The sequence below is a fragment of the Halichondria panicea genome, chromosome 1, assembly GCF_963675165.1.
Source record: "Halichondria panicea chromosome 1, odHalPani1.1, whole genome shotgun sequence".
NCBI lineage: Eukaryota > Metazoa > Porifera > Demospongiae > Suberitida > Halichondriidae > Halichondria > Halichondria panicea.
The window spans coordinates 4,702,088-4,720,387 of record NC_087377.1 but is presented as its reverse complement, the minus strand read 5'-3'; the positions used below and the strand labels follow the sequence as shown (position 1 = coordinate 4,720,387).

The following is an 18,300-nucleotide window of genomic DNA, read 5'->3' as shown; positions in this document are numbered from 1 at the left end:
CCGTAATTCCCGTATTTGTTAGCAGTTTTTGCTGTGTAATACTGGACTGCGTGCTCCTCCAGCTCATGCCTGCAGACACTCACTCTAGCTCTAGCTCTCTCTCCGACCATGAGGAGCCCGCCATGTGGTAGCCTCGAGACCAGGCCGATTATAATACGTATTTTAATCGGCCTGGATTCGAGGCTAGCCATGTGGTTAACAAGAAGCTGCAACTGAAGTGATCCTGTACCCAACAAGAATGGTAAAGGGTCACTAAACTAGAAAGCTGGAAATGAAATTTGTTATAAAAATAGAAGGTGGTATAATCAACAAACACAGAACACAGAGCAATAATAGTCAGTACTTATAGTCAACACAGAGTTAGTTCTTTACTTGACATTCTTGCATGCTTCCTTGCATGCTTCTTTACTTGACATCTTTATTCGTCCCTTTCAAGTAACTCCAGTATCTGTATGAAAGCATGAGCACAGCACAATCAACCAAAGCTATAGAGAACAAAACATAAGATTATACTACAATCAGATTACAAACACACGTACCTTGTCAGGTTCTCATGATTAATTAGTGGCACTATGAGCAAATGCAGTCACATACTTGTCTTCAATTTCCTCGGCTACATCGTTACGCTCAATAGTAGGCCTCCTTAGACATTCACATATGTAAGGCCATGTCATGGGTGGATCAGTGACTTGAAGACGCTTGCCCACCACCTCCGTAAGGCGGCGATTATTATCTGAGTATCGATCTTGGATATTTTTCAAACCAGCAAACTTCATTCCAAGAGCCAGTCCCAAGTTGAACCAATCATTGCTGGCATTGTTCAGACTCTCACAAATTGTTAGAACATCATCTCCAGTCAGAACAATGGACGACCGTTGTACTGTTTGGTTTCTGTTAGTATGCTCCTCTTGTGATGATCCTACACACAAGGAAATGGATTTAAAACAAGATTATTTGATTAACTTGTCCAACACGTACAACCTTATTCTCACATTCCCTAACGTCACACAATTGATCTGATGACATTGACACAATGAACAAGTCTCTACAATGGAACGCTCGGCCTGATTGTAATCATTATAGACAAATGGGAATTATTGGATACTAAATTTAAGCCAACACCAGATGTTTTCAACATGTATATATATATATACTATTTTGAAGCTCTATACATACTCTAGTTCACTTCAAGCACACAATCATGTTCTGATCTGTATACGTGGTGACATCTCATACCTTGTATAGTGATATCATTCTTCGGACGCTTTGACAGAGTTTCAACTTCTTCACCTGATCCCAATAATCTTTTACGGTGTCCTGGGGCTAGAGGATCTGTAGACGTATGCAGTAGGAAATGTCAGCAATACGTATAACGGCATTAAATAAATGGCTAATTATGAGTCCTCTGCATGAGCCTCTCACCAGTGATGTGGGGTGGTCGGGACGAGTCCTCTGCATGGGGTCCGGGAACACACGAACAGTTTTTTGGTCTCTTTCTCTTCCCTGATAGCCGACCTAGTTTTTTGTAACAATTTTTAGCTATAATAGTGAACTTCACACAATCACATTTACCATTGTATTTCTTCTCAATTGTATTTGCTAGAACGTCATGTTTGACAGTGCAACTTTTGAGGCCATTGCAAATGTCACTCCATGTACGAGAAGGTGAAGATTCCAGCCAGTGGGCCAGCATTCTAATCAAACCATCTTTATTGCAATGTGTATGACACTTGATATCTCCAAGCGTGGCAACTGGAATCCCTAAAGCGAGGCCCAACTCAAACCAAACATTAATGGCTTCCATTAATTGAGAAAGAACTTCTTGCAAATCTTTAGTGTATAATTGATCTTCATCTTCTTGATCATCATGTACAGCAATGCCTGCAGTGAGAATAGTCCAACATTACACTGCAAAGTGTGCTGTATGCGATCATTGATTTAGTGTGCTTAGAACACTTCCTTTATTACAGTGTATGGGATGGGAATGGCACTATATACACTGATAGCTGAGCAAATAACTTAAAAGGAGACTATTCGGGAGACAGTATATAGATGCACAAAATTATTACACTACAATTAATGCAATGGTAAGTGGGTTTGCATGCATGCTCTTACCGATACTGTTTCTCAGGCAGTGGTACACGGTAAAGAAATCCTTCTGGTTCTTGGAGATCTCACAACTGATAAAGCCCTCGAAATGATCATTTAACGAGGCCTTGAATTCCAATTCATTTTCACTCCCTTTAATTTTCGAACTTGTCTTCTTCCACTTAAAAGAGAGGCTTGGGTCTAGGTCCTCAGCATATGGAAAGGCAAGAAGAGTAACATCATCTCCCAGGCTGACTTCCTGTACACACAAAAAACAAAACAATACGAAACGTATTATAAATGCAGGTATGACAACAATATAGAAATACTTCACTAACTTTTGCAAACCAGCATTCTTGGTGAGGACTCAGAGAGATTTCACTGTTGCAGTTAAAGCAGGGATACACTCCAGGTGTGAGGAGACACAGTTTCATGGCATCTTCATGTTTGCCACAGTAGCAGTCAAAAGCAAGAATTGGTGAGAGTAGTGGACTAATGTCCTTCATCACCAACAGGAGGGTTGAGAGGATGTAGGAACAAAGCTCGTGCATTGTATACTTCCGGTTCTGTCGAATAATCCGTATCTCGTAGCAATCAACGTGAGCAATCAGGGTAACAAAATGATTGGCAGATTCGTCAATGTGAAAGGAGACGAGGTTTCTCTTTACTGAGGTATCAGTGGCAAGTTTCCAAGTCATGCCCAGAATGCCTTTGCCTTTACTCCCCCTTGAGACCAAATCACTGATCATGGCACAGAATAATCCAGTGGGAACGTATTGAGGTTTGAATGTGATCTTGATTGGAGAGGGTGTATCAATGCCAGTGGGGGGTGGTTTCGTTAGTTCCTCGCGAGATGCACACTTGAGAATAGCGGGGATGAAATACCTCGTTTCAATCTCTTCTGTGGTATGGTCTTCCTTTACTGTTGTGATTTTGGCCAAAAGGTGGGAATGCTTGAGTAGTATGAGCAGCTTCTCAACAGGAATCAACTGGTCTTTCTTCACACCCTGGTTTTCCTTCGAATGGCATCGAGTAATTGTTTCCATTGAGAATTGTCCCTTGAGTATCCAATTATTTCTCTCAGCATCCTTGAAGTGAATACTGCTATCTTCAGAATGGAGCTCAAGTAGCGGCTTGACAACGAGAACACTGAGGCTGTTGAATACCACTTGGGGGTTGCAAATGATAAAGTTCCCAAACCAACCATCTTTGTCCTTGATCTCTGGATGATAGATCAAAGCTCCAACGTACCGATCCAGATACCAAACGGTGAATCGAACCTCCTCCTCTCTCATCTTTAACCCCTCGGTGCCGATACGAATGCATTCTTCCATAGACACAATGTCAAACTCTTTTCTCAGTACAACTCCAAACAAAAGCTGTTGTGGGCGAATTCGAAGCTTGGCATGTTTGAAATAGCTACTGAATAAGCCATGAAGATGTTCACGAAGAGGTTCCATATCAGAATCAGTACCTTCGTAGTTATCCACTGCTATGAATTGGAACTTCGTGTCTTTTGGGTTAGAAAGTAAGTTCTCAAACTTGCTGGTAATTTTGGTCACACCTTCGTTTTTTTCTGTCAACTTTTGCTCTAAACGGTCTTGGACATCTTTCTTGAAAGCGTCTGAGTTGAGGTGGTGGCTGACTGTTTGCTCAATGGCAGCCATGTCTTCTGCACTGACGTTAGCATGCTCATCATTTTTCTGATGAGTCAAAATGTTCTGAATTGCTTTCTTTACATTTAGGCTCTTGCTGGCAGTGGTGCTATCGCTCTTGTTGGCAGTGGTGCTATCGCTCTTGCTGGCAGTGGTACTATCGCTCTTGCAGGCAGTTTTTGTTAAGTCACAATATTTCTCGTACAGAAGATTGACTTTGATTTGCATTGCCAGTTTATCCTTGAAAGTGCCTATGAGGGTAGCAACAGGCTTAGCAGAGCCTAGATTTCCCAGTTTACTACACAGCTCTCTGTCAATATCCGAGTCAATCTTGATATGGTGGCTGATAGCTGAGAGGATTTGAGAGAGTGTTTCTCTGCTTGTGTATGTTGAATCGTACGGTGTGATTTTGTCCTTTCCTCGTTCGTAGGAGACTTGACACATGTCATCGAGGTCTTTGTCCAGTCGAAAGAATACCAGGAAGATACCTGCACCTTTGCTTAGAAAAGGAAACATCTCCACGAATCCAGGCTGCCCACCTATATCGACCAGATTGAGTAGGACTTTGTTCAGCAGCTCTTTAGTGTACTCTCCTGAACCCACAATATTCCGGAGTCTCGAGATAACCTTTTCAACATCTACAGTGGTCACTTTCACGACCTTTTCCGGTGGTTCTGGTATTGGTGATACTGCTTCTTGGGGTACAGTAGCAGATTCACCGATCTTGAGTTGAGTTTGCTTCTTTGGGTCAGTGGTTTTTTTTGTGGGCTGTTCCTTAGGTAGACTAATATTGCTAACAGTGCTGTCTTCAATCTTTGGGTCAGTGGTTTCTTGTGTGGGCTGTTCCTTAGGTGGACTAGTATTGCTGACAGTGCTGTCTTCAATAGGTTCACAGGACATAAGGTAAGAGAAGATAAACTGTGTTTCTTCCTCTAGATTTGAAGATGCTTTAAATTCAAGTTTTGTTCCAGATTTGTCCATAAAGGCCAATACTTGTTCACACTCGGCTAGTAATGTACTGCAACGTTTCCTTTGATCTTCGGGCAGCAAAGACAGGTTAGTAATGGATCCAACAAGCCGCTGTCGAGTGGTCGTTTTGCCAAGATCCGAGGGACCAATAAAGTGCGTCTTGAGATAGTGTAGCTCAATGGTACCACTTTCGTCGGCCATCAGCTCGTCCAGTTTCTTCAAGTAGGTTTGGTTTTGAATATCGACTGTAAAGGATTAAACAATCAGTCATACATATAATTATTGTAGTATAAAATTATATATAGTGGTAAATTTTTGGCACATTTTGTATCACTTGCAATAGATCAACGGTAATAATTATAACTATACAATTCCATATAATTATAATCAATGGTTCGGGAGCTGAATTCGGTGGTTCCAATTTCACGGTTTTCTGAAACCACAGAACAAAACCGCTCAATAAGCGTCCAAAGGTCATAGTAAATAATTGTTGGTTTATTTGGCGATATATACATAATTATAATTATATAGTAGCGCCAGATAAGTTCCTGTTGCGTTAAAAAAAATGCAAGCTGGCGTAACAACGTTATACCAATACAGTAACTTATATGTTACATTAGCGTAATAGCAAAATATCACAACATGCACTGTAAATAATCTCAATGAGTAGAGCCCTAGGTCCAGAGGAGAGCATGACTGCAAGCAGGTAATAGGTGAGGGGGGGAGGAGATGCTCAAGTGATACTGGAATAGATCTACACACATGCAATCTTGTTATAATACACAATGATATCAAGTGATGAATGAAATGGTTCACAGTCAATAAAGTGCATGAGCATGTGCTAATAACAATTATGAACATACGATAATACTATATTATATTCGATGTATATATAATTATATACATGCACTATTCTCACTTGCTTTACAATGCATGGTTATGGCTAGGCTATAATAATAATAATTATTAAAAATTTATAGGTTAGCTACAAAGATTTTGTTTTGTGTCCCACCCGATATTGTAACAGTTTCACCCGCTTTTATGATCGTAAAGCAAATTGTATATGAATGAACCGGGGTGCGTTCGAAATAGAGTTTTTCTGTTGCGCTATACATGAATGCAAACGGTATGTATATAGGGGAACTTTATTCAGCATTATGTTATTACTCATACAAGAGGCTAATACAACTCAAGCTAGAGGCATAGCCTCTACACAGGCTCTCCTTTTTCTGTTCTTTATCACAATCGTTCAATAAGATTAAATACTGTATTAATCGTTTAACAAGATAAAATACTGGAGGAATAAAGAAAGAAATAGAGGTATAGTGTTAGGAATAAGGAGAGCCTATATTGGGAAGTCGCGTGAGGATAGAAGGGTGGTAGAAGGGTGAAAATGAGCGTGGGCATGATGAGCAAGAGATGTTGGACTGCCCACGCAGAGATCTACGACATGCAGCCTTAGCCACATGGACTTGGATGGAACTGGAAGTTTGCAAGCAGTTTATATAAGCTAGCTAGCTATACCTTAGCTAGATTTACTAATCTAGATTGTGTGTTTAGATTCTATATCTTCTATACCATAGAATATTTGTTAAATGTTTGATCTAAAGTTATCATTATCAATCTAGCAGGTAGCTACTGCCACCAGAGGTGGCCAAGCTACACCTTGGCAGTGTCTCGGCACAGTCCTCAGTACAGTACAGTCTTATACAATGTATTAACTCTGAATGCGTGGGAGAATACTTGTTTATGCATAAATAGAGAAGGTAGGCAAAAAAGAATAGACGAAATGAGGCAGCAAAGAAAGAAATGGAAGAAAAAGTATAAGGTCTGGTTCGGGAAATCGCGTGATCCACAAGGATTTTTATGAACATGGGCGATATGTAGCCCACATGCAATCATGACGTAAATGACAACAGCAAGAAAAAGTAAGGCCTGGGAACGAGGCTATACTAGAAACTTTTGAGAATGGAATTTTAGAGGAGTCTTAGATATAATCATGGCTCTTGCTAATGTTCTGGGGCTATAGGATTAGGATAAGCAAAGAAGTAACAACCATGCACTCTAGCTTTCTACTTTTGTGACCTTTTTCCATTGTTCCTGGTACGGGATCACTTCAGCTGTTACAGTAAGCACGTAATTCGAATAAAAGCCGGGTGCAGCTATAGCTAGCCATGCATGCAGCCAATGGTAGAAGTTCTGTTATTGCTTGACGAAGCTTAACGCCCCTATTAAGTACATCATAATTATTATATGCATGACTGCATGCATGCATGCACATCTTATAAGTGTAAACCAATCAATCGATCATGAATATATATATTCCTATACGGTATATATATTCATCAACACATACTATACATGTATGATCGTGTATTATGCCTTCTGGCAGACATGATAATTATTTTCAGTACAATTGTAACGTGTGACTCCTATAATATAATAATTATACCGTATAATTATATGTTTGATCAGAGGCCGCGGCTACTAAATGTTTAATTTTGCAGGCAGAGGAGGCTATATATACACAATTCGAGAGAGGCCATTGTTGAAGAGCGGCGTTTATCAGCCCCAACAACATTATTTTGTTGTAACCTAAACTAACTCTGCCATGAGAAAGTCTTTTTGAAGCACTAATAGCTAGCTGCTAGTATTAAGAATTATATGGCTGCCAGATATGCTATAGTCAAAGTTCACTGAGGGAATGGCTACTAAATGTTTCATTTTGCTAGATAAACATGCACATAATTATACCCGTATATAGCTGGTAATTTCCGGGGGAAAAAAATAATATTGGTGGTTTTCGTGGTTGGAGCTCTGACCACTTACCCACGAACGAAGCGACCTTGCCTACCTTTACCGGCAGTGCAAGCAGCAACCACGAAAATATTATCGACGAAGTGACTAAAATTAATATTGCTCAGCCACATTGCCCACCCGAAAATTACCCCCTATACGGTACATGCATACCGTAGAAACTGTGCATGCGCTTTTGGGGTCAATAGCAGAGCTCTATACGCTTATATTCGAGAATGCGCAGTCATTTCGAGCCCCACCCAGCAACCGGATGTGTCTGTGATGAGTGCTGACTCGCAAGCTGGCTAGAAAGTGAGCAAGCAAGGAAAGCAGGCAACCCTAACTGGATCTATATCATGTCACACTATTATCATTGAAATTCATATTATTATAATAACATTTATATTGACCAGGAGCTTGGAATAAAAGGACCTCATCCATGTCTCACATTCTCTCAGCATGTGAGAGTCCTTCCAGATGGATATCACCATAGCTATCCTGCACTGTACAAGCTAACTAGCTCATAGATAAACGAAATTAGATGAATCAATTCTAAAATTTCACTAATAACCGTCGCATAATTGGAAAAGCGCTTCAATTCGAGTATAAAAAGCCTGCAGTTGACCATGAGCTTAAAATAAAGATACGCTTATAGTCGAATAAGCGCTAATAAATCCAGTTTCTACGGTAGTCCATGGTCAGGGGACGCTATATTATTGTTTCACCTAATGCACCATGCACCACCAACCTTTATAACTGCATCCTTTATAAGATACTGTATTTGCAACTTATTGTGGTTATTAGTATTATGCAATATTATTATTATGACCTCACCTTCCAGTTTACAACAAGGAGAGAGCCAATCTTTGTGACCGTCTTTTAGCTCATACGTCGTCTTGCATAGAGTACACCTCATAACATCATCCTCAACCAGAACATGAGCTGGGTGGTGGGGCACTTGGGGACTTGGACTAGAGATGGATTGCGAAATGAAAGGACACAGAAATGTGACTTCAGGATCCTCATACGTGTATTTCAGGGCTTTGTAAGCAGATCGAAGACCAGAGTAAATATTTTCGCTTATTAACGACAGCATTTCTTTTTGATTATTGCTGGAATGAATTTCGAGGAATGAAAATCCGTCAATTAGCGTGATAAAACAATCTTCCTCTCGATGAACAAATTGTACAAAGTTTCTACTCGGCTGGTGATCTTCCATTTCAATTTCCCATTCACATTCTTTAATCAGGTACACTTGGAGACAGCAAAACACTCCACAGCACTGCCAGTTGCTTTTAAAGTGCAAAACAAGTGGGATTAAACCGGTCTTAAGCAAATCAGCTCGTTTGTCATTGACTTGAGTTGGTGGGAGCAAGGATAGAAGTGATGGCATATAGAAACGCTTATCTTTCCCGACTTCTTGTGAGAATAAATGAAATGGGGTGGCTATCAACAAGTGCTTGAATATTTCAATGAGATGAGTGGGTGCAAAGATTTCATCGACGTAGTGCTTTTCAAAATTTTTGTCAGATAAAAGTTGAATTGTAATAATTCCTTTATCGGTAAAATCTAACCACGTTCCAAACCCATTACTTGCTCGCACGTATGCAGCATACTCGACAAGCTCTGTTACTTTATCGAGAAGCACTTGAGTATCACAAAATACAACATTTGGTAGAATGGCAGGATAGTAGTGAAATATGTTATGCTCATGGAAGAATTTTAAAGCTTCACAAAGTGCATCTTCGTGAAAATTATGTAATGCTTTTGCAATTTCTACGCATTCATCCTTGCTTAAAACTTTTCTGTTTTCATCGTTTGAAACCTTCTCGACAATAATTTGCAAAAGAAACCACCAAAAAGGAACCTTGATTTCAATATTATTCAGCTCTTGAGATAGTTTGTGAACATATTCACGAATTGTCTTTGCCACTTCCTGACTGTCAGAATCGCAGTGTTTGCAATCCACAGGAAATAATATCTCTTTCGTTATACCCAAATTGAAAAACATAGTCAACTTCTTAATGCAGTCTTTCTCCGCAAAATTCAATAACGTTTTATTCTTGTCGGATAATGTTTCCTTGCATTCAGATTGATGGTCTTTGTGAGTACCAATGCATACCAGCTTGCAGTTTTCACTGTGAGATTGAATTGACTGCACGAGATACTTAAAGTTATCCAAAACTGAGAGATGTGACTTGAAACATTCACCAACTGGCTTATTGTCCTTGTAGTATTCAACTAGCGGATGATCATCTAGGCAATCAGACAGACGAAGAGTGTACAAAGCTACAGAAATCTTGGGCATGAAGAGAGGCAGTAGATTATGAAAGTGTGGTTGCCCACCGCTATCGATTATGTAGATCCAATGAAATCCAAACTTTTCTTGAACGGCAGTACGATCAGCATCAGAAAATCGCTGAATATTCGCCATTACATTTGAAACAGTGCTAAGAAATTTAATCTTTTTTCTTTCTTGTTTACTACGAGTTATTTTTGCTCCAGCTACTGATGGTTTAGTTGCTCTTGAAGTCGAAGGAGTTGCATCAACTGGCGTACTGGATTCATTGCTAGGTTCAAGTTGCTTCAGAGCAATACTGAGTTCTTGTGGGTTAGCGTATTCTTCAGAATCTGAGCTGGTTACATGAGATTTAATAGCATCAGCAACAATGCGTTGTAGGTCATCACTAGATACTGGTTTCCATGTTCTAGAGGAATCTTCTTGAGTTTCCATTCGTATCTTTGTAGTGTCACGAATTTGTCTAATACATATCCTCTCTGCTGTGCTAGCTAATGGAGTGCTATTTCTATCTACAGGAGGAGGCAGTCCCAGAAGGAGATGCTTAGTGGAAGTTTTACCAGTGCCTGCCATTCCAAAGAATAAGATATTGGTAGTGTTCACACGGACAAATCCAGCCTTCATGGCTTCATTAAGAGCTTGCTCAGACTTGAATTCATTGAGGGCTGAAATAATAGGAATAATACTAGACTGAAACACGGTATTATACTCGACCCTTGTGTGATTCGCGTACTTCCCTAGAAAAAGTACCAACTACAATTATGTATGTACAGTAACAGTAACTTTCTCACAGTTCATATAAAAAAACAAGTCATCTGTATTATATACATAGCAGGAGCGCATGGATATTTGTTCATTTCACTTCAAATTTAATAATAATGTACACTTGCTTTACAATGCATGGCTGTAATTATAGGCTAGCTACGAAGTTACTTTCATTGTTCTCAGATTCTTTGTGTCCTGATATTGCTGATTCAGTAACAGTTTCACAAGTTTTTATGATTGTACAACAAATTTATGAATACAACAGGTGCAATCAAAATTAGAGTTTTTCTGTTGCGCAAAAATAGCAACGCTATATACATGAATGCAATGGTACGGGAAACTTTATTCTGACGGCCACTGTATCATGTTATTACTCATGTAAGAGGCTAATACAACTCAAGCTAGAGGCATGCTGACACTTTTGAGTTTAGTAGTGGAGTGGAGAACATGCTTATTAACCCTTTCCCCGTTGAAGCCGTCATATAATGGCCACGCTAGTGGTAATTTTCAAAAATTTATTGTGCCTGCTGTGTTGAAGGTATGCCCACACTGTAGGTACCAGCACATGCACATTGAGCTGCTCTTTCACATAGTATCTTTAATATGCTGCATTGAGGTAGGCTTTGTACAGAAATATCGAAAGAAAAGTGACGTTTGATAAGTACTTCAAGATTTTCGTAGTACAACTCAGTGAGGTTCTATAGAGCTGCTAGACAGTGAGAATATCGATGCTTATGGCCTTGTTGAGTGAAAGGACAGTAACTGAGATAATAGCTAGCTAAAAAGCTACAAATAGCCTGAAGTATCTGAGGAAGAAGCTCTTGAGCATGAGATGGACTAAGTTCCTGGATCTGGTAAGTCTAGAGTAGCATCTGTAGTCTTGATAGCCTCAGTATATCTTTATTTAGGCTAGTTAGTACAGCAACGGACATCATGAGCCACCATTGAACTTATAAATCTGTGTGTAGGTGAAGAAAATATTTCCCGGGAAAAGGGCGTCTGCCGATACGACCTAGCTCCCAGAGAAGTTTCTACAGATGTCACAGTTTTTGCTTGCGTTTATCCAACAACGAAGCTTTAACTCCACTATTAAATAACTAATAACTTGCTGTGTGAAGGCTATCCATGCTGTTGATGCAGTGCCATGAAGCCTAATAATATGCCATGAGAAAGCCTTTGGGAAGCACTAACAAGCTGCTATACCTAGCTATATGTAGCTAGCTGCTAGAATTAATATGGCTGCCACGTGCAGAAATACTGTAGAGACTGAGGCTACTATTTGAGACCGGCTACTAAATGCTAGCAAAGGTTTTTGAGAGCGGCATTTATACAAGAGCGGCCTCTAATCAAGCATATAGGGAGGAGGTACCACATGCATGCCTCTTAATTAACCTCTGAATAGTCGCAAGAGACCTGAGATTTCCCAGCATTGTTAATTATACTGCCCTTGTCTCCACCCTGACTCCTACGATGAAATGATATTCAACTCGTGGTATCATTATAGTATCTCCACTCAGTTGGAGAATATATATAGCTAGTTGTAGAATTTTTAGGCTTTCGTTATTTTCACTGTAATAATTATTGTGATGGATGTTGTTGTTTCAAAATTATATTGCTGACTAAGTGAAGGAACAGCTAGCTATAGACAAACACTTGTAACAGGCCTCTCATAGATAACAGTGATGAACTTGATTGTATATACTAGACTAGTATAGTCACTGCATGCATGCATGGGCAACAGTCTTTTGAGGATTACTTAGCAGCCCTCGATCCGCTGAAATCTCAATTTGTGGGGGAGTCATTTTTTTTCCAGGAGGAGTTAGTGACCGGGGGGGAGTCATTCATTCCTAGGCATGCATGAGTGACCGGGGGTCACTGGTGACTAGGTAGGAGTGACCGGGAGTCATTATTTGGGGGAGTCACTCGCGCCTATGACACCAGCACTAGTTGTCTGTGCAGCATGCATCAGTCGTTCATCAGATTCTGATGAATGGATATTCTCGTTCACTTTCGTGACATTTATATATGTATACTATCGTGTACTAGAAGTCAGTTCCCGTTTTATCATTATTGGAATGGCTCTTAGCTGAAGGTTCTCTCTTCTCTGAAGCTTAGAAAACATTATTCTGAAGACTGAACAACAAGGGAAGAGGTATAAAGCTTTGTCAAGCTTGTTAAGGTCAGATATTTTTGTGTGGGCCCTATGTGGGCCCTATGCTATCAAGTCTTGTTCATGTTTGGCAAGATCAAGGTAGACTATCAGCTTTCACTCCTTTCAGACGATCGTCATCCACATTGTTGCAGGCTGTGAGTCTTTTGTTAACATAGCAGGCTAAGGGTAGCTATCAGAGAATGCTATCCGATGGGCTAGAAACCTTCAATCGAACTTTCTATCTACTTCCTTCAATCCACTTCCTTTCGTTGTGATGTTATAGTTTTACTGAGCATATACGATGTTTCCAAGCCCCCAGATACCGGGGGGATATTAGCGCATGTGCAAGCAGTCGATACCAGGCCCACTTCCCTAAGTGAAGTGGGAAGTGCGGCCTGGGATCGAGGCTAGGCCAGGAGTGGAACTGCTTACAGTAAGTGGTGTGCGTGTGTGTGTGTGTGCGTGCGCGCACTTGTGTGTGTATCTTTATGTGCGTGCGTGCGTGTGTGTGTGTCTGTATGTGTGCCCGCGCGGGTGTATGTGTGTGTGTATCTGTGTCTGTGTCTGTATGTGTCTGTTATGTGTGCCCGCGCGGGTGTATGTGTGTGTATGTGTATCTGTGCACACGCGCGCGCTTGCGTGTATCTGTGTGTGCCTGTGGCCCGACACAGGAAGGGAGATTGTCAGAGGTACTCTGTAAATTGCAAGAAGCAGGTACTTTATACCATGCTAAATATATCAGTGCTCTGCCAAAAGTTATGCCTAGGCTTGTGTGAAGTTCCTGCCTGCTTCCAAGGTCAATTAGGCTCACTACTCAATTAGGCTCACTGTGTACATGTACAGAGGTTGATTGCATAATAATGTTCTGACCTTTTCAGGGGAAAGCAAAGGCTTGTGGCTTATGAGTGTACTGTTTATGAGTGTACTGTCTACTTGTGTAAGGACATTTTCTTCCCAACATAATAGGCTTGTTGGTTGTGTTATGCTCCCCAGCTAGGATTAGGTCACAATTTGTTATTATTTGGCTTGTGTGTTTGCCTGTGATATGCATTGTAATTCTGTGCCCAAAGTTAAATCTTTTTATGAACTCCCAGTTTGTTGTAGGATCACAATTACTTTATATGTGCCTATGAGTGCCATTGCATGTATAAGTTTGCTTGTGGGAGCCTATACATAATTATGTCTATGATTCTAATAATTATTTGGCACCCTTGTACTGTACTTTGTGTATGGCCATTCTCAATATACGGTTTGTTGGCTTGTGAGTTAGTGCTGTGTTACATGTACATTCCTAATTTTTGGTCCTATTAATAGCAATTCAATTATAATTATGTGGCAATTTAGTGTGTGTATTGATTGCATGATAATCTTTTGATCTTTTGTAGGCACCACCCCAAACAAAGGTACATTTAAAATTCAATCTCTTTATGGCTGGCTTGTTGGCTGGTGTTTGTCTCTGAGGAGGTTCTGTTCTACTGTGTGTAAGAACCATTGATTCTAGAGGTGGTCTGCTTGGTTGGTAATACTCCTTTTTCCTCATGCAGGTCTGTGAAACTATCGTCACTGCTATCTGTCCTATACTCACAGGACTGGAGTATGACCTGCTCGTTCGAGCGTTGTTGGGTAGCTGAGAGGCATCAAGAGAATCTACGTTTTCTAAAGCAAAATTTAACTGAGTTACGAGTTGGGGCCTAGAATCAGAGAAGTCCAGCAGCTTGCTAAATCTTTTTGAAACGTAATTTGAAGGCATTCAATCATCCTGAAGTTGCCCTGGGTCACTGTAATCGTGCTGCAGCACAACTGACAACTCCCTAGGCCCTTGTGAAGCAGCTCTCTATGTGCTCTGTTGTGTACTCACTCTGTGCATTTTCTGTGTACAAATTTCGATTATTGAATATTTTTGCCGACCACAAATACAATAAAAATGTGACACATGCGCAGAATTGGGATCGAGGCTAGCACCTCCTCTGATACTGTACATGCACACGCATGGTCGGCAGTGTTTACCTAATGCACCACCAACCTATTACCCTTTATAAGATACTGCATTCACAACATAATTTTTATTGTGGTATCAATTTAGGTATGAAATCATTAAATGTGGCCTAGGGAATGCAAAAAGAATGAACTCAATATAACCACGGCTAATATATAAGTCTCGTTATTACGTTATGCCCTCGTGCTATTTATCTATAAATAAGTATAAGCACATCATTAATTTGAAAGTCTTTTTCAGATTAGATCAACAGTACGAAAGTTATGGTGTTAAAATATTATGTCCCTCCTTTTATCTTGAGGGGCTTCATGCAATGCAATATTCAACACAGGCAAGTATAACTTCAATACAGCAACCCACCTACAGTAGCCCTCATATAAAAGTTCCCGTTCCGTACCGTTCAATTTGCGTACAACGGTTCGCGTAGAAACGGAATGAAAACGGAAGCCAGCTCATTAAAATTTAATACGGTATGGAAATACCCGTTTTAATTCTGAAATAACGTTCGCATGTGTAGCTGCATGATTCGCTCCGTAGCTAGCTGGCTATAGTGTTCCAAGAAATCAAGCTGGTGAACTGTTCTACTAAACAAAGAATCCTCATCCTTCACAAACAGCTACGGAGCAAGTACAGAATCCCTAAGAAGCAAGGTCAAGGCGAGAGCTAGATCTAGTTAGAATAATTACTGACATTCAGTTTGAACATTTATATTTATATTTATAGCACTGTACATGAATTTGTTATTCTTCATTTGACATGATGTTTTAATGATACAGGACATTGTATATACGATAGTGTATAATTTATAATGAAGTGTTCAACAAAAGTAATAGTACAATCAGATCATAATATAATGTAGCTGTATCTAAGATTCCAGACTGAGAGATCCGGTTGACTTGCTACTACTTCTTCCAGCCTTGCATGTAAGTTCTGCAGTATTCCCAGTGCTATTTGTATGCCCCTGGATTACACTAGAGAAGTTAGTACATTTGTAGCTTGCTTAGTACGTACAGAATAAATAAAAATTATTATTGCTAACTCATCAAATTCCACCCGTTTTTTCTCCTAGACCGGTGTACGTAATTACGGTGCGTTTATGAATAATACGCAATCGTTTAGTTAGCGTTTTCTGACTCCGTAAAAACGGAACGTTACGTGCAACTGAAACACAACGAGAACTTTTATATGAGGGCTACTGTACTACTACCCACAGCTCTTACTAACTACTACCCACCTTTGTCGAGGTTTGCCCTCAGGTTGGCTGCTAGTTCTCTGTGTCCGAGCTCCTGAAGGTGGCGTTCAACTGCCTTGTATGTCCTTTCACCAGTCAAAGCAAATCCTTTGATTTTATTGTCTAGGAGCATCTTTTCTAGAGCATCGGAGTTTTCCTCAGTCAATGGAGTGCCTGCAAACACAACCAGCAATGTTGACATAGCTTAAGAAACACCAAATGAATACATACTGTCACATTTGTGCATTATTGGCTAGTGATACGTGACTTCAGCTATAACACTCCAGGACAATCAGAATTACTGATTTAATAGAAATATTATAATGAACACTATACGGGGAAATAGGACATGTGCCCCCGTGAATTCTGGGTGGCTTTATATACGTTGTCTTTGCATACTCAGTCACACAACTATGACTGTAGTATTGACTGCACATTATATAGAAGTTAGTGGGTGGGGCCAGGGGAATATCCCTAACATTATGGGAGTGATCCACTTTCCTCACATGTAATGTACCGTATATTTCGAGGGTATAAATGTTTGCAGTTTTTGCAGATTGAGCCTGTATCGCGAAAATTTATACCCACGAAATGTTATATCTTATTGAATAGTATAGGCGTATTCAATATTATTACCACACCTATCGATAATAAAAAAGGAATAGAGAGACATGGACGCCGGTAGAGCCAGCTAGCTTGCTACGTCTACTTGACCATGGCCTGCACAGCAAACGTTCTGCTAGAGGTGGAGGACATTCACACATTCTAGGCCTGCTAACGGTGTGGAGGTACAGCTGCATGTTGATGTGAGCATGCGCCAGAAGGCTGGAACTCAGACCACGAAAATAAAATCCGCAAAATCCTTTGTAGAGGTCCATCCGCGAACATTCATACCCTCTACTAACAGTTTACACAACTACAAGTATTTATACGCTAAGAAGTAGAATACTCATTTTTTGTCTAACATTCCAGGTATTATTGGGGTCTACAAAACACGTGATTGTACCACAACCATTTGTCCTACGAAAACAAAAAAGGTATCAATGGAACCGGCATGGCTTGCTCTATTGGTGTACCAATAATTATGTTAGTAGACTCTTTGTCTTAGAGAAGCATGGGAACGAAATACACAGATATCCGAAGAGCACACTAAATCTTACCAACATCCATCTTCACTTCCTCCACCAGATACTGTACCAGGTCTTTACTTCCTCCCGCACAAGCAGAGTGAAGAGAAGTCTCGTTATCATTATTCCTCACATCTGTTGTGGAACACAGTTCAACTACCACACATATATTTTTAACAGATATTACTATGGCAACCGTACAGCAAAATGTTTATGTATTTCAAACAAGTGTACGTACATTGCAAATAATTATTCGAAATTGAAATGTAACACTATACTTTCCGCTGTATGCATGGTATGAAAACTTCACATACACAACGACTACTTACCAGTACTACGACTACTACATCGCAAATAATTATTAAATTACTGATAAAATTGATACTGCTACACAGTACATGTATATAATTCAGATACCATAAGAAACAATTACAAATAATTATAATGACTACTTACCAGTGCTGCATCTAACCTCCTGGATCAAGTACTGCACTATCTCTTTATGACCTTCCCGGCATGCCCAGTGAAGTGGAGTACTGTTGTCACTCCCATCACCTTTATCAGTACGAGCTCCATGAGTAACAAGTGTCTTCACAATCTCAAGGTAGCCCTCATAGCAAGCATAGTGTAATGGAGGCAACTTAAACGCCCACTCGTCATCACTCCAGTAGAGCTGGTGGTTGGGGTCTGCCCCCTGTCCCAACAGGGACCTAACTTGGGTGACGTCATTATTGCATACAGCCTCGTGTAAGTCCTCGGCTAGAGCACTGTACAAAATAGATGGTTGGGGGGTCAGTCATACAGAGAATTACTTGATAAATTATGTGTCAGTATATAGTTTATGCAAGTGACACCATGCACATATCCAGCTGTCACTTTGCTGTACAGTGTTCCACCTCTGATCATAGCTAGCCTGCTCTGACTCTACTAATGGAATGAGCCTCCCTCCATGCAATCACAAGGTGCTACCATGAGTAGTAATCATAGTCTACATGTTCACTCACTCTGAGTCTTGTTCAGTAGCCATTGAAGCTTTGTTCAAACTCTGTCAAATTCACCCCTTGTTTCTCAGTACAAAGCAAAGTGCCACCTCGTATCAAGGGCCCTTCCGGCCACAAAAACGTGACTTCAATCGAAGCTTTGTTCAAACACACAAACATTGCTCTGTCAATTTCGCCCCTTTCCTTGTTTCTCAGTAAACATAATCATTGCTCAGATCCTC

The 18,300-nt window shown here is 40.3% G+C and overlaps 1 protein-coding gene across 2 annotated transcripts; it reads right to left on the bottom strand.

Annotated features, from left to right (window-relative positions):
- Window positions 1-221: 221 nt before the first annotated feature.
- On the bottom strand, window positions 222-18,246 carry LOC135334281 (uncharacterized). 2 transcript variants are annotated; one of them, XM_064529416.1, is made up of 12 exons: window positions 18,083-18,246; window positions 17,535-17,845; window positions 17,112-17,213; window positions 15,955-16,125; window positions 8,343-10,472; window positions 2,427-4,957; window positions 2,116-2,347; window positions 1,573-1,881; window positions 1,423-1,515; window positions 1,237-1,332; window positions 540-919; window positions 222-448 (listed from the first exon to the last, which is right to left on the bottom strand). In XM_064529416.1, the coding sequence occupies exons 1-11, from the start codon at window positions 18,103-18,105 to the stop codon at window positions 558-560; spliced, it is 6,360 nt and encodes a 2,119-aa protein (XP_064385486.1). In that variant the 5' UTR covers window positions 18,106-18,246; the 3' UTR covers window positions 222-448; window positions 540-557. The 2 variants fall into 2 exon arrangements, with proteins under 2 accessions (XP_064385486.1, XP_064385493.1); XM_064529423.1 differs by lacking the exon at window positions 8,343-10,472.
- Window positions 18,247-18,300: the final 54 nt, after the last annotated feature.

Excerpts from the sequence above, each read along its gene's own strand:
- LOC135334281 (XM_064529416.1), bottom strand. The coding sequence starts at position 18,105 with ATGGCTACTGAACAAGACTCAGA. Across the intron at positions 16,126-17,111 it reads GGAAGTGAAGATGGATGTTG|GCACTCCATTGACTGAGGAA; the intron begins GTAAGATTTAGT and ends TTGTGTTTGCAG. Across the intron at positions 4,958-8,342 it reads TCCTTGTTGTAAACTGGAAG|TCGATATTCAAAACCAAACC; the intron begins GTGAGGTCATAA and ends AATCCTTTACAG.